The 27,395-nt window shown below is 39.6% G+C and overlaps 3 protein-coding genes across 4 annotated transcripts in view; 1 reads left to right on the forward strand and 2 right to left on the reverse strand.

Annotated features, from left to right (window-relative positions):
• fxyd6 (FXYD domain containing ion transport regulator 6) overlaps positions 1 to 4,089 on the reverse strand; it is a 9,829-nt gene extending 5,740 nt beyond the window's left edge. The window contains exon 1 of the mRNA XM_031861336.1: positions 3,891 to 4,089. The gene's annotated coding sequence lies outside the window, so the exon portion shown is untranslated. The remainder of the gene's footprint in view (positions 1 to 3,890) is intronic.
• Positions 4,090 to 4,294: 205 nt separating this feature from the next.
• On the reverse strand, positions 4,295 to 13,558 carry tmprss13a (transmembrane serine protease 13a). Of its 2 annotated transcripts, none has more exons than XM_031860502.1 (13): positions 13,366 to 13,558; positions 10,524 to 10,695; positions 10,278 to 10,388; positions 9,454 to 9,618; positions 9,002 to 9,128; positions 8,458 to 8,553; positions 7,970 to 8,013; positions 7,195 to 7,357; positions 6,765 to 6,940; positions 6,277 to 6,375; positions 5,189 to 5,331; positions 4,904 to 5,082; positions 4,295 to 4,811 (listed from the first exon to the last, which is right to left on the reverse strand). In XM_031860502.1, the coding sequence occupies exons 1-12, from the start codon at positions 13,381 to 13,383 to the stop codon at positions 4,918 to 4,920; spliced, it is 1,479 nt and encodes a 492-aa protein (XP_031716362.1). In that variant the 5' UTR covers positions 13,384 to 13,558; the 3' UTR covers positions 4,295 to 4,811; positions 4,904 to 4,917. The 2 variants fall into 2 exon arrangements, with proteins under 2 accessions (XP_031716362.1, XP_031716361.1); XM_031860501.1 differs by having other exon boundaries at positions 6,765 to 6,943.
• A 3,635-nt stretch (positions 13,559 to 17,193) lies between these two features.
• On the forward strand, positions 17,194 to 23,601 carry il10ra (interleukin 10 receptor, alpha). Its single transcript, XM_031861298.1, has 7 exons — positions 17,194 to 17,406; positions 18,053 to 18,173; positions 18,404 to 18,573; positions 18,669 to 18,814; positions 19,231 to 19,399; positions 19,930 to 20,048; positions 20,270 to 23,601. The coding sequence occupies exons 1-7, from the start codon at positions 17,316 to 17,318 to the stop codon at positions 21,188 to 21,190; spliced, it is 1,737 nt and encodes a 578-aa protein (XP_031717158.1). The 5' UTR covers positions 17,194 to 17,315; the 3' UTR covers positions 21,191 to 23,601.
• Positions 23,602 to 27,395: the final 3,794 nt, after the last annotated feature.

Below are 27,395 nucleotides of genomic sequence, written 5' to 3' on the forward strand. Positions count from 1 at the left end.
ATACTCAAGTTGACGGCAACTACACTTGTTACCGTACGTGCAATAAAATATTTGCAAATAAAAAGCCAATACTTTATCAATACTTTTGTAAACATGTTAAACAAAAGTGAAACCTGGCTGCCACCATTGCTATGTTTACACAAGCAAAAGATTATTTTGCTAGGACAGAAGACAGGAGGTATGACTGATATTGATGGATGTCATACATTTTACAAAACAATTATTTGCTAATATAGAAGAACCGAGTATTGATAAGAGTAGCCCCTAGTTGTACTAAAATCCGTAAGATACCCTTTTCCTACCAGAAGGCCACCGTAGTTCTCCTAAATGCTAGGGAGGGGAGGGCTGAGCTGAGGGGTATTTAGTTGGTTGTAATAATAAATTAATCAAACATTCATGAATATGGTGACAAAAGAGAATTTCAGAGAGGATTCTCATTCTCACTGAAGACTGAGTACGTGTTATAAAAAAATAAGTTATTATTCAGAGCGGCACTTTTAAAGTCTAGTTAAGACCAAACCCAGATATGAATTATTCAATATGACAATATAGTTTTTAAATCACATATACACATCTTGAAAGAGACATCTTTTTTCACATCTGAGGTAACGATTGATGGCGAGCCCAAACTATACATAACTTCAGATACATAATAAACTGATCCAGATTGAATACCAGAGTCGGCAAAACCGTTCACGCTAAGGCAGGTGTGCCCTTCATACGGCAGCTTCATGCTGCCACCACAACAGAACGAAATCTGTTCCCACAATAATGATGTTTTCATGATTTTCTCACTTCTCAAACGATGTTTCTAATGTTATTATGACATTTTCTCATCAGCACAGGATACTAAATTACTACATTTAAAGAACATTGGAATTGTGCATCAGGCAGCTACTTCGCCATTAACGAAATGTTCCTAAATAATGTTAAAGATAGTTCTGTCAATCTGATACTAATGGAAAGGCAGAATATATGATGCCCTATCGTGTCTCCTCTCATGAAGACACTTGTTAATGACATACAGTATAAGACAGTGAGTGTTCAGGGTTGAGTGGCATGTTGGACGACTGCCACTGGTTCTGGAAGAACCAAAGATAGTCAGTTAGACTCAAAACGCTGGACGTCCATTCACACCATAATACCTAACCCCTTTTTAAAGACAAAAGAAGCAGATCTTTAAGCGATACAAAACTCAATTTGAGAGAAGTTTTGCATTGATTATTGACGGTAATTTCACTTTAGAAGTTATCAGAGAATTTCATCCTTCAAAACAAAATACCTTGAGATATGTTCAACAAGTTGGTTAGAGAAATGTAACCAAGTAGGGTTAGCAATTATGGACAACAATTTCTTCCTATACACCAATAACGTGATCAGTTTGGCTCTATTTTATTTCATATTTGTTAAAACATGTACTTTTCTAAACCTCAAATAAATATAGAAAATAATGAGATCACAGTAAACAATAAAACGGTTGATAGGATGTAATATGTATCTCTTTTCAGTGGGTCAGTGTCACACGCTTCTCCTGTGAGAATCCTTTAGGGTGTGTGGCACCATGGCACTGCCAGATGTAATGTTTCAATCTGCTATTCAATGCCAGCCTTTCTCTCCCCCGCTATTATACATGGCACCTGAGCGGTTATCACTCCATCTTTCCTTAACTGCTCTATTGTTCAGCAAATATCAAGTTCCACAGCCAGGCTCCCCTTTGTCTGGGAGGACAAGAAATGGGCAGGCAGGATGACTGTATCTGTTCGGGGAGGACAAGGAAATAGCAGGCAGCGAGGCTGTTTTCTGTAATGTGGAAACAAGGAAAGGGCAGGCTGAAAGACAGCGGGGATAGAAGACGAGCAGAGAGGGACAGACATTGTCTAGCAGGAGAGTGCAGGCAAAGGGCATGCAGACACTGTCTGAGGAGTAAGGGCAGTCGAAGGGCACTCTGTTGTATGATAGTAGCATTTCCTGTGTAATATAAAACATCAATACATAGCGCATTAAAAAAGGAAGGTCAGGAAATGTGGTGAGGCAAATGTGGGAGTGGAATAAAGAAGAGGCCAATCAAAGAGATAACACAACCAAGAGCAACGGGAGCAGTGAGACGATAAAGTGGACTATATGGCAGCAGAGTGCTCACCAGTCTCTGAGACATGAACAACATATCGATCAAACCTTTGACATCATACTATTTGGCAAATGTGTGAGTCTCAGACAAGCTTAAGACCAACGAGACACAAACTTCTAAAATTACAATTTGACTGATGACTTTATTGAAAAGAAGTAGACATGGTCACAAAATAAAAACTATATTCAAATGACTGATGTGCCTGCAGTTTCCATTGTATGTGTTTTTTTTTTACATGAGACCACACCCCACAAAATCACTCAATTGTTGCAAATTGCACAATAACAGAGATTAAGTGTTATATAAAATGATGGTCCTTCTCCCTGGCTTGCTGTTTATGTTTCATGGTCGGATCGCTGTAATTCTGGCAGGTGCAACTTCACGTGAAATACTGCTCTTTCTAAATGTATGTGTTGCTGAGACAATATATATGCATGTCTGTTTTGTTGGATGTGTATTTATGCGTGTGTATCTCTTTAAATGCAGGATCTAAAATGTGAGGTTGATTGGCATCATTGTGCCAAATCTCCCCATTCCACTATGTGTGTGTGTGTGTGTGTGTGTCTGTCTGTGTGTGTGTGTGTGTGTGTGTGTGTGTGTGTGTGTGTGTGCAGGACATGTGTTTGGTCACCAATGACCCTGGGGCTTCTACAGTAAGTATTAAAACATATTAAATGCAAAAGTCCCCGTTTCAATTGAAAGGGCATTTGTTCAACATTAATTAATAGAGAATGTAGGGCAGGTAAATAGGTCACGCCACAGGTCTCCATAACCTTTAGTGGAAAAAGCAACAACTTGACTCCCTATATATCTGTCACCATAATGATGTTACATCCCCATGGCAACACGGTGCGTCGTTCCATAGTGTCCAATTATCTCCATGGTAACAGCATGCATCTAAAAAATATTCTGGCGCCGAATGAGAAATGGTGGATGGAGTTCGCACATAAACAGGAGCGAGGGGTGCGGCACGCAGCTTTAAAGTCCAAACTAGACGTTTTGTCTCCAGTCGGTTTCCACACAATCTCTACACATCCCTTCATAATTAAATACATCAGCTTTAGGGGGTAGTGGTTGTAAATTCGGTGGCTTTTGTTACCTGTGTTGCGCTCCGACAAAAAAGACCGACCACAATAACGCAGCGATAACCTCTCCATTATCATGTAAACATTTGGCACAATAGCCTTTAATTCAACAATCGATGCGTGACGTCTGCGCATTCATCCACTTGTGCGTCGCGCAACCTGTGGATCACCTGATGGAGCAGAAAAACGAGCCTTGTTGCGCCTTGTCCTTTTCTTCTTCAGATAGCCGTTTGACATCACGCACGACCACCGATATTTGGTTTTCAATTTACTGTTACAAGGCGTGCAGTGAGAGAAAGTGAATCTTGTTTTTTTTTTGCAGCGCAACCAGGTTATAGTGATCAGTGCCAGCAGACACACCCTCATTATATATGTATAGCACTGATGAACAACAAGCAATGGCATCTCTGCAAACTGATGCGAGCACGGACCACCTCCAAGGGCGTGGAGCCTACATATTGCAAACAGCACGCATAAATTGGCGTAAATTAATGTCACTTATAAATGTGCGTGATCAATGTAAAATCGTTTTATTTACAACGGACTGTGTGCTCAAAACTAGCTAATACTAAATCAATATTATTAAAATTTGCGTTCCCTTTCAAGCCGTCTTTCGTGGCTATTATGGCGCCTCCTGACACAACAAAATAAGCACACCATCTATGACATCAACTTACCGCTTGTTTCTCCAGCAGTTGGTCAACAAACTGATATCCACCCTAAAAAATTAGACAGCTATCAGAAGGCTTTTTCCAAAATATTATCATATGCCAATATGTGCACACTGCTCACATCGACATGTCCTGGAAAAATAGATGTGATGGATAACAATGTGACTCCTGGAGGGAGTGTCTGCTTTTTCATTGCGTTGATCTCTCTCTCTCTCTCTCTCTCTCTCTCTCTCTCTCTCTCTCTCTCTCATCATATATCCCCAGCATTAAGCCAGCTCGTGATGGATTAACTCCAAACTAAGAATCTTCCTTCATCTTTATTTTTGTGCTCAGTGATTAATGCTCAGGGATCCCACACATTAGAACAGTAAACTATGTTAAGGGTCCACTTGCTTGCTTTCCTCACAAAGTGATTGTAAAGTGTCCTTTTTTATTTCAATATGGGAAACAACAGTCACGATAGAAACACCTGAGATGCGTCCCTGAGGGAAAAAAAACCCACGACTACAATCATAAATCATTTTTAAAGAGTATCATTTTCAAACGAACAAAGGAGATCACAGTAGACTGTTTCATTGGCACAGAACACATAAGAGAAGGGCCAGCCATCTTTAAAGAAGGCAAACACAAGAATACTGTATGACTGTGACACCAAGAGGCAGACGAATAAAATCAAGAATGCAAGACTGAAGTCAGTGTATTGATTGGTGTGTATCAATAATCAGGTTCAGGTAATACACATCACAGCCACCAAGCAGTTCACCTGTGTGATTTTCTGTCTCTAAGTATCTCCTCATTAATTCATTGTTTTATGTGTGAATCCATCCATGTCTCAACTTCATAGTGCAGGGTTGATTAGGGAAGGGGGATTTGGGGGAGTAGACCGCCAGCAGGAGACAAAGGGACACCATGGCTCTTGATCTCTTTCTGTAGGCACAGGAAGTGTGAAGAATGGTGAAAACCTGTAGCCTTAATCTAAATGCATCTAAGTCATTTGAATGTCAAACACACCCTCTTACATTATTCATTTAGTTCATGTGTTCTTCTTCATATTGCTATAGATCCACGGCAGAACACTTTGGACTTTGGTGTAAACGCCAGGGCTGTTTCTTCCACCACAGCCAGATCCCCAGCTGGTGATCCCGATCAGGTGCCAACGGTTCGCACCCTCACACACCAGAGGTCCACCACTGTCACCCTGTAATAGTTCATAGTTAACATAAGTTTTACTCTGAAGTTAGCTGGATGTTAAAGGCACAATGCATATTCATCTGATTACCTGTCCCTTGTAATTGACTGCTCACCTGACAGGAGTCTTTGCCTCCGTTGAGGTCCCCGGCACAGAGCATGTGCTTGGTCACGGCGCCTCGATACACACTGCGGCTGTTGCACACTCGTGTACTAATGATGTCCACAGTCACTTCCAACAGTTCCCTGGAGACAGTGCCTATATTGAAAAAAGAAAAAAAAGCTAATTAAGTTTAAAATCAAGGCTCTACAATATGTCAAAAATATTGACTGAATAAACGGGAAACTTTACATTGAGCTTACAAATTTATTATATTTATTATTATCATATCATTATTATTATTTACAAATGTATTAATCAAGCAAAGGATTGGTTGATTAATAAATATAGAAACTGCCATAGTCCACTGTCATATCTTCTCTTCTTTTGTCTCCAGCTTTTCTAATTAATCGGGTGCATTCTTATTTCCTGTGTTTTTTTACTGTCATTCTGCACCTGCCCATCAGCCATTATAAAGTTTTAGGTCCATCTATATCTCATTCACTATCAGTCTCACTATATAGAGGGCAGCCATTATTTACTCTCTGATAAATCATCCATGTTCCCTTAGGGGTCCAGACTTTTCTTCTGCCTGTACTTCCTGGGATGACAGTAGATCTGCCTGTTATTTGGCTACTGCCTGACTGCTCTTGCTTTCTGGAAAACATGCACGTGTGCTCTGATCCGGTCAAGTGTTACTCATTCTTACTCTATATGCAGCTGACCATCTCTGTTTGCCTGTTTTCATAAGGAAAGTTATATTTTTAAGAGTTACCTGAACCTTTTTCAGCTTTATTGTTTAACTCTGGCCAAATACGTAGCCGTACATATTCCAGTCGGTAAGTGGGTAAACAACAATTAGTTATCCTTAGACCCAAGACCAACCTTTTACAACATACAGTTATCTACAGGGCTTCTGTAGAATGGAACAATTATAATAGTAGAAAATTAACAAGGACATACACTTTTAAGAAATAAATGCAGATGCACCTAAAGCAGACCAAATGACTGCTACAGTGGAAGCTGATCCAATAAACCAAGCTGTAAACCTTATTATATCATTTGTTACATTTCTAGTAAACTCAGCTCCATATTCCAGTTTACCTGATCCGAACTCAGTGGTGCCAAAACCTGAGGTCCAGCACCTCCTTCCATTGTCAACTTGCTCATTAAAAGCTGGCAGACAAGCCGGATGGACATTAGCTGGAAAACACAAAAATACATGTTTAACTTTAGCAAACACAGCAGCAACCTTGTGTTCTTAAAAGGATAGTACTGTAAACAGATGTACAAACACACCACCACACAAACACACAGCGCTGGGCAAATCAGATTAACAGTTTTTGCCACAGACTGTGGACTCAGTACTTTAAAAGCTAAGACCGAAGAGCAAAAGAAAAACATTTCAAAAGCAGTCACTCTGTATTGTTTTTTCCAGATGTTGCATTTCCTGACTCTTCTCTTGCTGCATCTGATTTAGACCATGACAGCTAACCAGGTGCTGACTTTAAAACCGAATTCTGACCGCAGCCTCAGCTATGAAGGAAGGATGAACATCAACATTGTTTTCATAAAGTGAAGATGTGACTAACCATCGAAACTAACTGGAGATGTAAGTTTAAGCAGAGCGACGTCCTGGTCATTAGTTTTGCTGTTGTAGTTCTCATTGAGTATGATCCTCTCAACCAAAAAGGGTTCAGGTAGTAGATCCAGAGACACAGCTCCACCATACACTTTCCAGTTTCTCTCCAAGAGAGCTAAAGAGTTGCTGCTGTAATAAAGAAAGATACTGTTCAATGGAAACCAATAGGCTCATATCGCCATGGAAATGGTGCTTATATTTTCAGCAGCGAAGACTCGAAATCTTTGCATTGTAAATTATAAAATGTATCAGTTCAACAATATGCAGTTTTGAGCTTACAATGTACAGCATGGATACTGAGACACAAATAAACACACATAAATCCATGGATTAAGTTGTAGGAAATATGCCAAGACAGATTTTCTCATGCAGTCAGTCACCTTGGGAAGCAGTGGGCAGCGGTCAGCACAAAGTCAGGAGAGATCAAGACTCCTCCGCAGGTGTGGGATCCTCTAAAGTGCAGCGACATCTGCCAAGGCCACTGACCCACCTTTGCTACGGTGCCCCCAATAATCCGGGATGTCGACTCCTGCCGACCGCAATCTGGGAACAGAAGACAATGTTAGATACTGTACAATACCGAAGAAACAGCTAAAACATCCTAAAATAAGGTTGAGAGATAATTCAATATTAATGTTTAGTGAGTTTCAGTGAAATGGTGGTGATTGAATGATCATTGTTACAACTTTACGAAACAAAGGGGGCTACTATTCTTTTGTTTAGACGTGACACGTTTTAAAAGATCTAAAGCACAACACAAAGCACTGATGGTTAGGTAATGATTGAAAGGATATGTTGTGTTGCGGTGCCAGGACTATACCACATACTAGCTTGCATGCTACACTCCATATTTGCCATATTTTTGGATATGGTATCTCAGTCTTGGTTTTGTCATTGTTGATATTTAACCTTGTCACCCCAACTCCGAGGTCTCTGAGTTTAGATTTAAGATTCAAAGAAGTCAAGTAATTTCATAATTTTTCTAAATGATCAAAAACATACTACAGTAATGTCAAGTGATATTGATCAAGTACTGATTTCTTTAAATAGTTGGATTTGCAGTCATAGTTATACTGTGTGTGTAAGACAGGGACAGAGGAAGAGAGAGCGACTGTGTGTGACATATGGCTTTAGGAACAGATGGACGCTCCTTACCCACACACTGCAGGGAGACAGTCTCCTGGTCTGGACAGGATTGGCTACGTAATGAGATAAACATGTCAGTTATCATAAGTACATGCAGTAATCGAATGTGCACCTTTCTGCTGTTTTCTGTAGTATTAAAAATAAATAAAAAGCAGATAATTAGCCTGTAGGGGTAATATGTTTTTAACTGCTTCCACAAACAACAAAGATATTGGAATGATCATAAGCGGGACAAGGACTAGGACTGCCCCCTTTTGGTCGATTAATCGACTAATCGGTCGTTTTGGTCTTAGTCGACTATGATTTCTTTTGTCGATTAGTCCTTCTTTGTGCATTTTCACACTGAAGACTTATCATCTCTGGCAAACACATGATATAAAGTTGTGCTTTTCTGTCATTTTTTGTGGAGAAACTCAGTTTTACAGATCTGTCAAAAAAGCACGGGTGTAATAATTGTTTTGGTCAAGGACAGCCCAAGAAAGGACTAGATTGTTTACCTGACGTTAACCAGACCCTGGATATGGGAAGATGAGCTGTCAGTCAATGTTAAACCAATGGAGTCCTGGGATGTAACTGCTTTGCTGACATAGGACCTGGAGATAAAGGGAAACGTAGTTCAGAAAGCTAAACAGATAAACTTGCACATACAGAGATCATTTTGTTGAAACAATGCGTGATTGAGTCTGGAAACTCATTCTGCTTCTGTCACACTGAGACACCCCAGGGAGACCCTGTGGAGAATCAATTCAACCATAAACACAGCAGCAGGTGAGGAGAAATGAGATGGATCTCAGTGGGTAAATTACAGGTTGGAGACAGAAGCCCACATGTTCGCTATTTGCTGATGAATTTGGGTCCGGCAAAAAGACTGGATAAATCCCTCCTTTATTGAAGCCTGAGCTAGCTCCGAATGATGATGGGGAATGGTTATAAATATTTAGATGTTGGAAATCTGCTGCTGTTTTACATGTTGTTTAGCACACTTCCAGTTATGTTTGACAAAATAACCCTATAATTGAGTTATGAGTGATCATTCTTTACTCTCTAAATCCCAGTTGAGTGCAGGTCAGGTCGGCGTATCTCTTGTTCCAGTTTTTGAAGCACACTGGTTGGAAGCGGCCATCTTGTGATGTCCTGACCTGCAGACTCCTGTCCTTGCCAAACCTCACTGGAGGAAAAAAAAAGAAAGAGGACAACTCAACTCAACTCTTCACTGGGTTATGCACAATGCAGCAGTAATGTAGAGTCTTTGGCCTGTGTGCTGCTGCTGTTGCAACTATAAACGATTATAGTAAAAGCAAAAATCAAAAGTGAAAGAAATTAGCTTAGCATACTAAATACACAAGCCTACCATAGAATACTATCCCCATCACCAAACCTATGTATGAGATCCCAACTCATACCTCTTCATCTGTAAGTCTGGTTCTGGTAAGGTCTACGGGTGTGTGTGTGTGTGTGTGTGTGTGTGTGTGTGTGTACAGGTGCCTACTCACCACAGTTTGTTTCATCACTGCCCAGTTGGCAGTCACTTATTCCATCACATAGGACAGTGTTGTTGGGGCAGGTGTCAGAGTTTGGCAAAGACAGATATTCATCTTTCTCATCACTAGGCTCTGTGTTGAGGATTGCTGCTGTTGCCAACCGGGTGCCATAACGAACTGTCGTTGGGGTAGTAATGAGTGTGGATGAGGAGAGGTAGAGTGTGCCTTTATTGTTATAATTAACGAAAACTATGTTGACATAAAATAGGAACAGTAAAATGCAACTTAAATGAATACATTACCTCCGTCTCTCTCACTTAATGAATATCCGTTCAATCTTTATAACTACTTTACCACGGTAATCAAATTTGTATAACAATTTTACAATTCAATAGACAACCAATATTTTATAAATGCCAACAAAGATCTATGGAAATGGGGGAAAAACAGGCTTACTTAATAAAAGGCTAACTGTATAAAACGGTTATATGTTTAGGGATATTAAAGGAGGGTACTGCAAACATATTTTTAAGAAGCTGCCAACCCAATATTGTTCTTTTTAATGTCTAAATAAAGCATTATATACCAGCAATAAAGTCATTTTGTTCCATCATACAATCCCTTTTTAAAGTATGCATTTTATCAAAAACAAAACCACAAAATGCAAACAAATCTATCGTTATCAAAACTACAAGGGCACAGGAAATATTGTGAATAATAATATTATTATTCACAATAATATTGGGTAATATTGCAGTTGCAATATGAAGGAATTAGATTAGCAAATGAATGTTAATGACAATGTCCAGTGATCTGTAAGGATAAGCACAGTATACCTCCAAGCCAGATGGCCAGTGCCAGCAGCCCGAGCACCAGTAAAGTTCCCCCTGACCCTCCGTAACACTGGGCATTACCATCGCAGTATCTCCTCCTCTTTCTGCTGGGGGCTGGAAACAGACAATACACAAACAAATACACAAACACACATTAATAATCCTTGGGACAACTCAGTCTCCGTTTGTTTTGCTCCTACACCTACATCCATTGTATTATGAGGGAAATGAGCTGTGAATATCACTCACGTATGCTTGACTGTTGGACTTGGGTAACAACCACAGGTGGTCCATACTGGGGGATGTATTGTGGATAGGCGGAGGGTGTCAGGCCTGGACCCACGCCATACACCACCTCCTCATAGGACCTGAGGGGGGGCTGGGTGTGCACGGCAACAGAATAGGAAGGAGGGGGATCGTTCTGTGAGGAAAAACAGAAAAGGCGGAGGGAAAGTAAATAACTAGCGAGGGGTTAAATAAATCCCTTATTAAAAACACACAATGTGATGTGGAGTCTTTGTCCATTGTGTCATCTATTGCCCTTGGGAACAAGACACAATGCTATATTTAGGTATAATGATTTAGTTAGACGGACAATAAAGACAAAAGAAGCAAATCATTTGCATGTTTTTGTTTCCCAGGACTGAGCATAGGCTTTTGTCCTCCATGCAATCCTAACACTATTATCAAGCATGTGTTTAAATCCACACCTAGGTAACAACCTTACCCAAAAAGACACATGTGATGTATTCCGGCAACAGTGTCTGAAAGATCAGGTTCATTTCCTCATTTTTCTGTTCATGCTATCTCCTCTGCCCTTTTTGATTCACAGCTCCTAGTAGCAATATCAAGAACTCGAGACAAAGAATGTAATCAGTACTTGAGCTCACTGTAAATGACTGATGATAAACAGGTGAGTCAGACTCTCTCCCTGGTTAATAAACAATGGCCTCTAAGACTACCAATGGTATCTGTGTATCTCTGTCATTCTGCCATGAATATGAAAGAATAGGGTCCAGAAGAGTCAGTGATTAGGTAAAGAGGAACTAGCTTTTTTAGGTTACAAATTTGTTCTAAGAAATAGTTTGACATTTTAGGAAATGCACTTATTTATTTTCTTGCCAAGAGTTACATGAGAAGGTTGATACCACTCTTGTGTCTTTGTGCAAACTATGTCGCTATAGGGCAAGCAGCTGGTTAGCTTAGCATTAACTGCACACCGCCACTTCTAAAGCTCACTACTTTATCTGGACATAAACAACAGTGTTACTGGGGAATATTGTATGCAATACATTTTGGCCAGGCACAGTAAGTTTGTGTCTGAGTTCAAACAACGAAATCTGACGTGTTAATTAGTTAGCTTTAGAGATGCTGGATTTGGTTACGATACCAGTCTTTGTGAGCTAAGCTAACCGGCTGCTGCTCTAGCTATTCGTTTAACGTACAAACGTGACAGAGGTTTTGTTATTTCATCTTACTCTTGGCAAAAAAGCAAATAAGCATATATCCCAAATGTCAAACTAATTCTTTAATTTAAATTTAAATTGAGAAAATACATTTAACTCTACACTTGCTATACGCACTTATTATAGCGCTATGCTGTGTATGTGGAATGCAACTTTGGAATGTTAGGAATGGAAAATATTTTATGACTAAACTTGTTTGTCCACATTGTGGCCTGGACACCCAAGCATTTATGGAAAGTTACAATACAAGGAAGTTCATGGCGAGTCATAGGAGGAAAAACTTTTTTGTAATTAACATTTGTTGCTCGACATCATAACAGAGGTTTGACATAATCAGTGTCTGTTACTGTGTTTTAAAACAGTCACATTAGTCTTGATTTGGGCAGTCTTGAGCCTTAACCTCACCGCTAGTGCAGGGAAAGCCAAGATTTAGTTTCCCAAAACCAATGAGGATGGCCAATGAGCTGCTGTGACCCTTCTTCATTTGTCATCATCTTCTTAAAAAATGTTTGCAAAAAGGAAGGGATTAACCTATTGAGGTGACACTGGCTATGGATGGACTCGCTACAAAAGGTGCTCCATAAGACATTTCTACTGCACCGCTGATCAAGTTTCAAAAATACACCTACTGGCAGCACACCCCCCACTTAATTGAAAATGGGTGAGCTGAAATAGGTGGAGGAGCAGGTTTATCATATTTCAAGGCAGAGTACTGTACTTGGATCATCTTGCATAGTTTGCCTATTGCCCATTATCATGGAGAAAGACTGGAAAAAACATTAAAAGATAAGAGGTTTCACATTTGAAAGGTCAGTATTTTACTTAGACAATAACTATGAAAATATAAAGTTACAAAGATACCCGACTTGAAACTGGAAACTAAAGTGTCCCTTCATGTTTGTCTGTAGGGTCGAAAAGAAATCAAGGCTGATACAAGTCAGATCAGTGTATTTCTTAAGAGCATTGAGTGAACTGAGCTTGAATGCAACCAAAACAAAGCTAGATATTCAATGAAAATCCCATTATCTCCAAATATAGATACGAATTTTGGATTTTTTTAGATAAGCTAAAAGACTAAGTTTTCCAGAATAGGTGGACACAAATGTTATAATTCTTAAACAAATTAACCAATATGAACACCAATTGGTTTATTAGATCCAATAGGATTAATTGGATTAAAGATGCATTGTCAAAAATGTGAAAATAAAATAAAAAGTCTTGTAGTCTAAAGAGTTTCAAGCAAGTGTAAAGGTGTTGCCCTATAGAAACTTAAGAAAGAACCCAGCTGGTTTAGATGAAAGCTATATTCAAAATATCTTCCTCCCTGCTGCCTGGCAGGTAAATTTAAACAAATAAAACCTCTGAGGTATGCCTATAACCACTGCAATGAACAGCACAAGTTTGCAGACAAATAAATACACTGAAACTCAAAAAGAGCACACAGAGAGGGAGGTAAATAGACCAAGAGCCACCATTCAGAGTCTGCATGATAGGTGAGTATAGATCAAGCAGGAAGTTTGACTATTGATTTGAGGAAAGTTGAAGTCAGAGGAGAGGACAAGAGACACACTTTAGCATGAAGAGGGAGTTTTGTGTTATAAGAGAAAGACAAAAGAAGAACCTACCGGGTCATTCTTTGCCATCAGACTCAGGTCAGCAAAGAGTGGCGAGTGGAGGTGAGTGCAGGTGGGTGTAGCTTTTTCACACCTAGACGTTTACTCAGTCACCAAACAGTGATTACAGCATGGTGGTTCCACACGGTTACTCTCCCTTTTATTTTCTTCTCCTCTTCTTTCTACTCTACTGACCTTCATCCAAGCAACAACAGGTAGGTCTGCCTTCCCTGCCTAAGACCTCCCACTTCCAGCAACTATCATTCTCTCAGACCTTCATTTTTCTGCTCACAGAGATGGGCGTGCCCAGTACACCAGTTTCCCACCTGCCAGACGGGTTTTGTGCAAGACAGAGACTGTCAAAGCTTGTTTCACAGTGTCGAGCTCCAAGGTGGCTCAAATGACACCAGCTGAGCTGTCAGGTCCCTGAACCAAAATATCTTCTTCGCCACAGAGAGAGAACTTGACTTGTTTTCCCATAAAATCCAATTCTACATTATTTCAGTTTAATGCAGTATGTGTTATCTGTAAATTTCACAGTATGCTCATAGGCCGTACAAGGAAATGCTGCAGAAAAGAAAAGCTGTGTCATTGAATCCAGGAAATAAAGATAATGATCAATGTGTGTTCACATTTTTAAATGTGTCACTCATTTGTGGCCCTTTTTGAGGGTTTTTATCAGGATCAGAATCAGAATCAGCTTTATTTGACTCCGCTTTACACATTGCTCTCAACATACATGGAATATACAAATGAACAAGGACATTAAAGACAACAAAGTAGAACAGAGAAACTAAGCATAAACCTTTAACATATAACTACTATTAGTACATTTAACTACTATTAGCTACTACTACATTTAAATACTATTAGCTTTCAATCTGTGAATTGCACACTTACACACATCTTGGGCGTTCACACTGCAATTCCTTTGCGCAACCAGATCTCCGATGCTGCTTTTGGAGCGTTCCTCTGATTTCTTAATTTTCCCTCCGTGCTCATTTTTAGATTTACTTCCTGAATGATCACTACCTTCGTCTCTCAGCCCCTAATGCCTCTCTAGTTTTGTATATTCACTAGTCACATAGTCACTTGAGAGTCTACATCTCTAGCCCTTTGAAAGCTTGCCAACGCTTACAGTAGCTTCTCAGTGTGTGCTCTTCCTGCATCTTTCATCCTGACACAATATATTGGACTTATCAGGAACAATTTAGCTGGTGGGTGCTTTGTGATAAGGGGGACCTGTGCCTCTATTGACTTGATGCTGAGCGCCTGATTTTTGTGAATATACAACATACGAAACAGCACATAATTATGAATACAGGGTATTGAAGTGGCATCGTGGTCTAAATGGTCTAAACGGTTTAGACCATTTAGACCACTTTGCCACTTTAGACTAAACCACACAACCACACAACCACAATGTCCCAGATTTCAACCTTTGTAGCACATCATCCTCTAATCTCCCTCTCCACTTTGTCACAACTCTGTGCTATAACACACATTAAAGTAATATCTCCCCAAAATATATAACCATGACTGTTAAGCATTTAAGCATGTTAAGTAATTCATAATATCAGAATACTGATATACAGAACTGGATTTCAAGACCTTTAAAGTTCAGGCAAACTGTCAGTCTTTGTGTGGGTCTATCTAAATATGATCATTCTTATGAGAAGCACCACAAGATTCAATGTGAAGATGTGTGTACCTTGTAACACAACTAGAAGTTGATATCATATACAGTCTTCCTATCTGCATGTATCCACTCCTCACGTATCAAGTGAAAACAAAGTGAAAAAACTCCCCCTTGTGAACACCAGCAGATGATCTCTGACATTTAAATGGCGTCCCACAGTTCAGTTTCACTCAGTAGGTCTCTGTCCGTCTGCCAGACAGAAACCAGAAGATGACGCCAGCAATATAGATTCATGAGTGTGTTTGCATTTACCAGGAACTAAAACTTGAAGAGTCTCATGTGACAGGGAGGTGAGAAACAGAGAGGGGAACTGTGTGGACAGTTTTGGTTATAATTAAGAGAAACGAGATTTCTCAGAAATAAGGTATAAAAATCCAAGTATTAGAGTATAAGCGTTTAAACAAATATATATAAGTATATCAAATTATCAACTAATGATTGACTTCTCCTCCTTGAGCGGCTGTATTATATGTACAGTATGCCAACAACTTTAAATGCAGTTTCAATGGGACTGATTAAGGAAATTAGGTGAGCATTCAAACATCAAGAGTTTGGTCTTTTCATGATGAGACAAATGTCTCGGGAGGATGTAAACATTGTATTTAGTTGCCAAACACAGTCATGTGAGAGACCTGGCTAAAGACTGGAACTGTTGTAATGTAAACAGAAGAGACAAGTGAGACAGTTGATCCAACTGTAAACCTCCCTTTAGTTTTAGTGCAATTGCATTAGAAATCCATCTTGTAGTTTCAGATTTATTATAGAGCAGTATCTAGAGGACTCAGGAGGGGGAAAAAAGTACGTGCACATTTTAGGCCTTGGTTGAAGCTTTGCACATATTAACATTCATTACATGAAAGTGCATTTCTCAGACAATGGTCCTTGGATAAATGATTGTGGTGACCAGTGGGATGACATTTATGAGTAATTTGCGAAACATCATACTTATCCACCCACAATAACCTTTATATCATTCATTTCCTTTCTAAAAAGTCTAACAAAATGTGAAACTGATCTGTTTCAAAGTAAGTGAGTTTTAAAGATAAAGTTCCAAGGTCACTGTGGTTTGTGAATACCATAGATTGAGATACAGATATCCCACCCAAGTTTTTAAAAAGGTCGTACCTGCCTCTCTTTATGTCACAAATCAAGTAATGGTTTACCTGTTTTGCTTTTTTTTCATGTTTGTTTTGCATGTGTTACGTATGGTTCTATGTCCTGCTGTGAATGTTTGTGCTTGGGTGTGTGTGTGTGTGTGTGTGTGTGTGTGCATGTGTGTGTACTCTGTGTCTTTTGAGAACTAGGTGCAGCTCCCCAACGAGTGATTGAGGGCACCTGGATGAAGACGTGGGTTACCTATATAAGTGCCTCCTTGCTCCGCTCTCACTCTCTCTCTCATCTGCCTGGCACCAGACCCTGGTCTGCAGTTGGATTTGCACCTGACAGTTTGTTTGTGTCCTGTAAATAAACTGACAGCGGTGGTTGTTGAATCTAACTTGATGTGGTGTCAGTCCTTATGTTGCGACTCCTGAGCCGGTCGTAACACATGTCAAACATATTCATCCAAATTACCCCAGAATAAATGTGTATTTTTACTGTCCTTCTCTCAGCCAGCTCTACCATTGCTCTTTGCGAAAACCACCTGCAATGCAGCCAACCACAACTGAGGTTTTACAGACACAGACTATCACAGGAAAAGATCAAAATACATGTGCTGTACTCAAAAAGGCACGCACACACAAACTAAACAGAAGCAAATAAAGACAATATGTGTCTGCGGATTGTATGTTTTTCATTATGGAAACTAAAAAGTTTAAAAAAATTATGTTTAAAGCAACAGAATACCCCTCTAATCAAACTTCTGCCTGCAATCACAAAAAGCGAAAGGGGAATCCCTAAACACTTCGCTTTTCTTGTCTCTGAGCCACGTAGAGCCGAGCAGTTCACTGTACACCATTAACCTACTGAGAGTGGGGAAAGAGGAAAAGAAAAAGCAAAAGAGGAAGGTAAACGTCTGGTGGAAGAGAAGGGAGGGATGAAACTAGCAGCAGCATCACTGAGCCGTCACAACAGGAAGTGCATCATGCGAGAGGGAGGGGGTTGAGCAAGAGTGGAAGATATTTTGGGAGATCTATGTAAAAAATTAGGCAAAAACAATCTGCCTCTTGTTATTTCTTCCACAGATGAACAGACACCACATCAGTCATTCACCGATGATTGGAATAAGGGCTTCTTTGGTGGCTACTGCGTGGATTATAACTGAATGACAATACCTCTCCAGATACCAGACATGGATATGAGCAATAAGACACCGCTTCTTGTCTTCCTGATTGTCTACATAAACTGTGTGTCAGGTAATTAACACTTTTTATTACACAATATCTTCAGTCTTATCTTTTTATTTATCCTGTTTTGTATTCAAATTATTTTTGCTGTGGTTTTCCTTCACTTTTGTGAATTTCACATGAATTTCACATGACTGGAATTGTGACTGTCTTGTGAAATACCGTACGTCAAATACAGACATTCTGGAAAATGTTTAGTTGTTACAATGAAATTTATTTTCTCAGCCTATGTTTACAATATGGTTTCCATCATGAAGGCATCAGGTGGAAAAAAAGAGAATTACATGGGAAGTTTATCACAAAATGTCCTGTTCCACGGTGAATGAAGCACACAGAGTGGTAATGGGTGAACCTCTGTTCACTGTACGAAAGCACACAGTGTCATTATCATCAGAGATCCCATAAATGATTTTCAAGATCGCAGCGTGTTTTCGTCAGCCAGACTTCCTTTTCTTCTTTCAACCACATCCTTCAATCTAAAGAAAACATATCAGCATTTACTTAGCAAGGTTTATGATTTTACAGTCTGGAATCAAAAAGTATAAATGTCTCCTCTTCCGACCATATGCTATAAAGCTGTTTTTTATTTAAAGAAATGTAAATGATTGTGTAATACTTTGCATATTCATGATAATTCCCCCATTTACTATTGCAGGACTGGACGTCCCTCAGCCTGACCAACTGGTTGTGAATATTTTGGATGGGGAGGTAATAGTACTTTGGAGACACCCTGCGAACGCCCCATCAAACTCCCGGTACAATGTAGAAATGGCAAAGTATGTTTGACTTTTACTTCAGAGTTACAGTGTCAACTTTGTTTACAAATTTTCTATTATTTTGCAATTCAAATTTCACAGCATTCTGTACTTTTTCCTTCACACCGCTTACATTGTTATTTGTGCTCATTGATTCATCTGATTTGCCAGGGAGAATCAACTTTTATTGAAATCATCTTTTTATGATATTCAGCTCCTTCCAGTTTGTGAATGGTGTTTTCTGTCCACAGGTACACTGATGAATGGGCCGTGGTGGCCAGCTGCACCGGGATCAAGAGTACCAACTGTGACCTTAGCAGCCTTGTAGATGACTATCGCATTGCATACAAAGTCAGAGTTCAGTTGGTTGCAGGAGATGACGTGTCTGTGTGGAAACAGAAGAAATTTCTCCCAAATACAAGTACGAATAGTTTGGTAGGACCTCAGTGTACCATGGTTAATACATTGTATTTTTGCTATAGGTTTGCATTCTTACCTCTCTCTCTGGTCCTATAGGCGAGTTGCAGCCTCCGTCCTTCACCTTGTGGGCAACTTCCAGCACTCTGACAGTTTATGTTCACCAAAAAAACATTCTGAAAAAAATATTTCCTTATGGGCTCACCTACACCATATACCTGGAGGAGAGAGGACAGCATAAAAAGGTATAATATGTGAAATAATGTAAGGCAGCACCCACCCTTTCCACCAACCCATCAGAAAAATTTAAAACACAAGTTTGGACTAATAGAAACACTTAAATTGATCGTCTGGACTGTTCAAACACAGACCTACACAACAGAAGCATCTAATTTTATCATGTTTTTTTTTATTATGTAAATTGTTTGTTAGTAAATCAATGCTATACGTGGCTACATTTTCAATTATGTTCAGTTGAGAAATAGATAAAAAGTCCAACTCTGCAATTTTCTGTAATTTAATAAACCTAATTGGGCCTTGGTGGTGAATTTTACAATATTTAATGGGATGTAACATCTGAACCTTACTCATCTCAGGCTATATTGTAAAATGTGGTCTACAATGCCTTGATCTGCGTGGTAATTAGATTTTTACCCTACAGAACACAACAGCATACCTGAAAGATGACGTGGGGGAGGATCAGAGGACTAAGTCTTTCAGTTCTCTGCGCTGGGGGCGAGAGTACTGTGTCAGCATCAAAGTAGAGGGCATTGGAGCTCTGTCCACCAGCAGGATGTCCCCTAAACAGTGTCTGCTGCTACCAGAGCAAGGTAATAAAACATTGTAATGATGATGCACAGCTAAGAGACAGGAGCTTCGAACAGCAATCAGATTGTTACAATGTGTGTTAGTTTAGTGGATTTATTTAAGTAATACCAAAAAAAAACATAATACATTAGAGGATTAAAAAATAATTTAGCTTATGAGATAAAAACAAACAAAAAGCCTTTCAAAGACATCTCACAGTGAAAAAAATAGAACAATGTCAACTAAAATAAATCTAACAATAACATATATGAGACACATTCATATGTCAATCGCTCCATCCGGCAGGGCACAAAACTACTAAGTATTATTACGTACTTTTTTCCCCATTTTCAATCTTTGTGGCAGCTTCTTGTTTGCTCTTGGCAAGAGTAAAATAAGTAGATTTCCCAAAATGTCACTAATCCATTGGCCAAAATTTTAAATCTGTTAGAAAGAAAAAAAAATGTGCAAGATGATACAAGTTTAAATCTACAGGTTTAACAGATAACACCCTAGCTCCTATTAAAGCTTTTCCTGTTTTTGTTCCCTCCAGAATGGTACATGATTGCTGTGTCATCCTTAACTATTCTGGGTGTGCTGGCCAGTTTTGCTATCATGGCAAGCATTCTCTTGTGTTACCTGAGAAGTCCAAAGAAAACACCTGCTGTATTGGTAAGTACATTCAAAAACTGAGTATTGGGACAAATTACAGAAAAACAAACTTGTACAGTCAACTACGTGGAAAACAGAACCAAAAGTTGGTTGTTTTACTTGCATCACATTCTTGATATTAGCCTTGCTGAGATGGTTCAGTTGGTCATAACTACCCTAAACATGATTTTGTTAAACAATGAATAAAACAACAATCTCTGTCTTTTCTCTTCTCACCCCAGAAATCGACTGTAAGTGGCTGGCTTCCACTCTCTGTTGGAGAAGGGACTATGGAGGTTGTTACAGACAAAGGATGGTTGCTGTCCAGCTACAAAGCAGAAGTGAAAAACTGTGTCAAAGATCCAGTGACACATAATACGGTAACAGAGGACGATAGAGAGGAGGACAGGAGGACCAGCATGGACAGCGGCTTGGGCATGGAGTCCAATTCTGCTACAACCAGCAGAGGAAGTCCTCCAATGAGACAAGAGGACAGTGGCTGTGGGAGCTTAGGAGAACAAGAGAGCTCCACTAGCTGTCAGACAGATTACCCTCTGAAGGATGAGAGGACTGGTACTGACATGGCTCGGAAGAGGGAGTACAGTGGGTTGGGACTGTGCTGCCAGCTTGATTCTTCTTCCACAAATCTGGATGGACAGGACAGTGGATCTCTAGAGGTTGCTGGGGGTAATTATCGCAGCCATAGCCCCTCTGTGCAGATTCATGTCTGTGATGATGAGAAGCTGTTTAAACAGATGCTTCCTGACTCAGTTTTGGCTGAAGTGGTCACAGGTTACAGGGCTGGGCTTCAATCCTGTATTTGTTCAGGATCAGGACAGTGCACTTGGTGCCATAAACAAGGCCATTATGGAACTGAGATTATCAAACAATACAGAGCTATGTGTTTTGAAATTGGACTATTGAGCAGCAAATGTGATTTTGTGGACTCTTACAAAGGGGAGCTCACATTTTCAAGTTATTCTAAAAAAACACAAATGGACACTGTCGTGGTGGATGACTTAGAAACAACTTTTATACAACTGGGGGAGACTTTCCCTCTGCTAACAGCTCTATCGCCACTGCCCCTAGTGGACAGAGGACAGGACTTCAATATGAACAACCTGCCCCTCTCTCTCTGTGACGTACAGCTGAAGACTGACTGATGCGCTGCGGAATGCAACAATGCTATTTATAACATCATGCTGATATAACCTCCCTACCATAGTACTATATTGGATCATTTCCTTTGCCTCCATGACACAATCATTCAAATAAATAATTTGAGTCATGAAATAGAAGCATTAGTCAGTATTTGAGTGCAGAGGAATTGCTCTTACACGGGAAAAATGTAAGGAGAAACAGAACAAGCCCCGGCTATTATTGAACATATGAAGGAAACAGACGTTAGACCACACAGCTGCTGGCTGTTAACTGTTGGTTGGAGTCTCAGGAGCTTCTGGAGATGAAGAGCAGAAGACCTTATTCAACCCTATCACACTGGGTATATTTACAACAGACTTAACTGCTGTATGCCGGAAGTGAAACTGGTGTGGGGAGCAATGCAGAGAAACAGTTTGACAGTTACATGCTCTTTGACATTTTGCGACTTCTCCCTGCTCTCACCTACGCCAACATTGTCCGTAACCAACCCAAAAAGTTTCTGAAAAGGATTTATTTTTCTCACCACTATCTAAACAGTAAAATTCCTGTTCATCATTTTAAAGTAGTTCAATATCAAGTGGCGTCAAATAAAAGAGCAAACATGTTGCTTGCTATTTTCAATGATGTGCAGGACATTTTGTCTCAGACATGAAGCCAGTGACATTCATATGCCTTGTAGCCTAAATAGCCGGTCTGTCTTTCAGATACTTCCCTGCTTAAGTTATTTATTGGGTTTTCATTGTGTATTAATGTGATTGTGACTTGTCTGTCATTAAAAGAAACTGTCTCTGGAATGTTCACAAAAAAAAAACAACCAAATGACATTATGTTGATTTCAGAAACCATGACTCGAAGAAACCCAGAAACAACAGAGTGATACTCAATGGAAAGAACAAACATTACATATCACTTTGCTGTACATGGGATCCCCATATGCAAATTCTGTGTACAGGAACCAGAGCGGTGGTTTTGAAGCTGAACTAAGAAAAAAACACTTCCTCTTACAGGCTTCCACTCTGTTCAAAAAGTCCTGCTTCACTTTGAATAGAGCAAATATTGTCAACAGGGCTGACGTTTCAGATAACCAACAGTTATCTAGGTGAAATAATATCTTCATTGAAGCTGTTAGGAAATACCACTCTTGATAAAGCAGATCCCTGTCAGAGGTGAGGAGATCCTGTGACCTACTAAACATACATGACTACAGGGGAAGTGAGACAGCTTTTGGCTAGTGCTAAAGGTTGACAAAAAAAATCTGTCTTCGAACTGCAAAGTATCACGTTCCTGGTTTTGTAGTACGTGTTAACTAACGATCACCAAATGTATATCATAGTTCATCTTCTGTTCTTTACCACTCCATGTTTGGCTGCTGTTAGGAGGCTTTGTGGAAAACATTTTCTGTTGAGCTCCTACTGATCCTATCACTGTTTAGTGCTGCCAGTGTACTCCAATGCTAGAATAATACTTTTTGTACTACTTTGTGGTAATTTGTTTCAAAAACAAAGCTCCGAAAATTAGATTTTGAGGCAGGGACAATCTACAAGATGCAATCACAAAAATGAACTCATTAGTCGGGACCCACAATGATTGACATTTTAATTTAGAGGTTCAAATTCCCCAACAAATTTGTAATTAACTACCAAAACAGTTTGTATTGGAACCGGACAGGGAGCTATACAATTATTCAGTGATATTTACAATATCTTAATATATCTTTGTCTCTAGACAAATTTCTACGTGCTATTTTGAGACCATAAATTCCCAATGAAGCGTTACAATTCATGCATATCCAATGATCTTTGACTGCCAGTAGCTCTAAGAGTTAATGCAGTTTGTGTGTACAGTCACGTGATATTTGTGGGGGGGAGTGCAAATCAGCACAGCTGCAGAAAGTTAACCAAAAATGTGTTAATCACATTGCAGAAATGAAAATGGAAACAGCAATCTATTAGACATGGGTGAATAAAAAACAATAAGTGACTCCAATAATAAAAGAAGTCGATGATGATTTGAGGGGATTTGAGGGGATTCACAACAGGAAGTGTTTATGGTACCCAGGCATATGAGCTGCACTTCTCACCTTTGAGTGTCTGGCCCCGAATTCACCTTTTCATGACCAAGGCACAATGAGACAGACTCAACTTTTGAATTTGCTGTGGCATAAAAAGTGGCTCATCTGCCATTTGTGTTTCTGTGCATAGAAGGAAGCCTGAAGTCATCTAAAATAATTAAAATCATTTTCACAAACTTCTAACCCCTATTTTTATTTTGTGCACCGCTAAGTTCTTGTTTTTGACTGAGTGGAGAAGTTGACCTTTCTTACCCTTATTGTAGGCAGCTCATATCAGAAAAACATCAACTACAGAGAAACATGTTTTTGTTTCATTAAAGGAAAAACTATGAGACATAATTCCGCTAACCATTGAAAGTATCAAAAAGGTAGTAGATATATTGAGGGAAGATATGTGCAGTTTACAAGAAAAACGATCAACCTGTTGCTGTGGTTGAGCTGATATTTCACCTTCCCCTCAATAGTTCTTCTCATCTGCAGCAGAATCTATGCCTTTGTTTCTCTGTGGTGTGTGGGTGCGTGTGGATGTGAGTGCATACGTGTGTGTGCGTGCGACAAGCCACAGCATTTCAAACTGAGACAGTTGTCAAGACAAAAAGCAAAACTAATTCAATTAAATGGCAAGGATATATATATATATTTAAATGTATATTCCACATTATTTTTAATTCATTCTTTTGCAATGTCATTAAAATGACATAAGAGTACTACTTTGCATACACAGTAGCATGTAATGCCCCTCTTTCACTTTCAAAGTTGGTTTGTTTTCAGGACAAAGACTAAAAATCTTTGGCCACTGACAAAAGCATGACATCACACAAAGTCATGTAAAAATAACATTGTTATATCCCTCCTCAGTATTCAGGTAAAATACATCAGCATGAATTATAGCAGCAAAGTACAAACAGGAATGGATGACGTACTAAAAACAAGATAAGTGATGCGTAGGACTGTGACAGACAAGGGCTTCTGTCATGGTGGTTGTTGCCACAATCAACTGCCACAAAGTCAGCCGTCATTTTAAGACACTGCTGATGGAGAAGGGAGGAGGAGACTTATTTAAGCCAACTTTGCTGTAGATAGAGAGATCAACAATGAAACAATTACATATGAGTAAATAAAACTTGAATTTGAACGGCCTGTGAGGAAAAAATCAACTTACTTGAGCACCTTGTCTTTCAGAGATGGCTCTATATAGAAAAAAGAGATGTGAGACAAAGCATGACAGATTCATCATATTTCCATCTTAATTGTGGGTTTGTGGTGAACTGGCTCGCTGAAGCTTTGCTCACCCTTTTTCTTGCAGCATTTTTTGCATTTGTGCTTGCAGCAGAATTGTACACTGGCAATGGTGAGGAGGACCACCAAAATCCCAAAGCCAACAGCAATACCGACTGCTGTCGAGTTCACGCTGCTCCCTACCAATACAAATACAAAGAGGTAATTAGATTTTAGTCATAGATTTAACACAGATCATTTTACAGACATTTGATGAACAATAAACAAGCCAAGTGAGTGACAAAAAGGTTCTTTTTGAGTTTTATAGGGTTGTATTCCTGACATAAATGATTACCAACTGAAATAGTCATTTGTCTGGCTGTCTTGGCTTAATTGGATCAATATGTATCGGTTCATTGTGAGTGAATATTCACTCTAAAGAAATGAGATTGAGAAATCAATCTCAGGGAAAGATGCTGGCTCCGCCTTCATTACCCTTTGAAAACAAAGTGAAATGACGAGTGCAGAGGGACTTTTAGGGACACAACACAGCTGGCACAAGCTGTAAACAGCGGAGACTTCCATTACATTGCCCTTTCGTTTTCTATCCTAACTGCATAAGTATCAGCAGCAGCAGATGGAGAACTCTTTAATACTAAACTTTCAAAATTGTATTTGCTGGTTTACTGTTGCACCTTTCAAGCAAGATTATATGTACATGCACTAATGACAATAGGGCATGCATGTTAAAAAGACACTTTCAATATAAGTTCTAAGGTGCAGCTTACACATTGAGAAGAGCTAGTAGTTACAGGAAACAAGCAGAGCTCAAAGACATGTGATGTGTGATATATGCAACCCAACCAAACATTAAAAGACAATGACTCCAAAGCAGACCAGTACATTGTGTTGGAATTCAACTACAACAATGTTGTAAAAGTAAAATAGAAAAATAAAGCTGCATCACTAGGCAGATTAGTTTTTTTTAAAGTTGTTTATGGGTTTCACAGTTAGTGTAAACATAATTGAAATGAAGCATTGCAGCTAAAAGACTCTTACCACCATTCCCCATGACCAGCTAGGATGACCGATGTTATGTCTTGTATGTCTTCTTCTCTCCTCCCTGTCCGTTTCTTGTTGAACTCTCGCACTCACTTCCTTTACATCAGTCTTACTAAATGATTTGTCTTGACTGTGAAGATCCAAGGAAGAGTACTCTCTCTTCCTCCTTCTTTTGCCTACGTCTACCTGTCCATGTCCCCATACCAATCATTCTTTTAAACCGGTCCATCTTCTCTCTCTAGCCTGCCTCTCTTCTACCCTTTTGTTTATGAGCATATGTTAGAACAAAGGGGATTTGACGGCCTGTCGTTCTCACGTGGACATTCCTGCTTAGCAATGCTTGCTTTAAAAAATTCACATTGGAAAACTTTGATACTGTCCATTGTAACAACTTTTCACAAGCCTGAGATATCTATTTTGAAACCAAAGCTATAACATGATAAGCCTTTCTTTTGTCCCTTAGCTTCTCATTGCTCCAATACTAGCCTTCCCTTTTTCCCTCTCTAACAAATCATTAACAGACAGCCAGGTAATAGCACCTGAATTAGGTGGTGCTTAGGGACTCCTGCTGGATGACGGAGGTACTACACCTCTTTATCATCATTGTTGAAAATAATATAGTCCAAGAATTGTTTTGATCATGACAAAATACCTTTAAACTAATGACATTCCCATGTTAAAATTAGGATGTGGAGATTTTTCCTCTCTTTGTTCAAGAGCATGTTCTTTCATTTTGGGAGGATGACTTATGGATTTCATATTCAGATTTTATAATGATTTCCCTCAAATCCCTGTCCTTGCACTCAAATAGCCCCTGCTCGGATTTAACAGGCTTGACAATCCGCTCCCGGTCATAGGCTGACTTTCAACAGGCTAGCAGGACAACAACAAACATCCCACCCCACTCTCTCTGCCAACCCCAGGTACCCTCACTTGTGCCACCCATCCCCATCGGTAGAAGGATTGACAGGTTTAACAGGTTTAACAGCTTCACAGGTCATGAGACCCTCACTGACCTCCTGAACTCTGTAAATGCAATAACCATGACCTTTATCTTGAACAACTTCTTCCTGTAAGCACAATAACACTTATACCATAACAGCTTAATATCACATGTCCCTCAGTCCGTTACGCTATGAATAATGCTCCACATCCTAGAGTGTAATGAGATCACAAGCAGCTGGAATTATTTTTTTTCATGTTTTCACTGCAATGATGTTTTCGTAAAAGCCACATCAAAGCACGGGTAGGTATAACTGAAAAACATCCAGCTACGTGTTGCCAAGTCATTTCCAATGAAAGCAGCGAGCAGCACTAGCTAAAAAAGTCACAAAATCTAGCGAGAAATCTAACAGCACTCTCAGCATGTCCTTTAAGGCCTCCCTCTAAAGCCACGCCCCCAACATTATTGTTATGAACCTAAACATATTATAATTAACCTCAACAACGAACATGGCTATTGTTAGTACTCACAGCTGTCAACTTGGCAGCTTGTGGAAGACTCCGGCGACCCACAATGAGTGCAATGGCAGAGTGAGCGCAGGCAGGCAGGTAGGTGGGTTTAATGCAGTACTGGAACAGCCACAGATAGAAGATGTTTTATTTTTTTTGTCAGAGCATTTCATTTAATAAATGCTTGTGCCTGCTGTGCTTTGTAAGGGATAGGCTGTGGTTGAGGGTTGTACCTAACAGGGTTAGGTGAGAGCAAATATTTAACAAGAATGGCAGACTGACTTAGGAACTATCTGGCAAGGTGAATGTGGCAGAGCTGAGTCTTTGCAGAAGTCTTGGTTATGGGATTGGTTGCAGACACACACACACACACACACACACACACACACACACACACACACACA

The sequence above is a fragment of the Anarrhichthys ocellatus genome, unplaced genomic scaffold (genome assembly GCF_004355925.1).
Source record: "Anarrhichthys ocellatus isolate YVR2014 unplaced genomic scaffold, GSC_Weel_1.0 scaffold24, whole genome shotgun sequence".
Classification (NCBI taxonomy): domain Eukaryota; kingdom Metazoa; phylum Chordata; class Actinopteri; order Perciformes; family Anarhichadidae; genus Anarrhichthys; species Anarrhichthys ocellatus.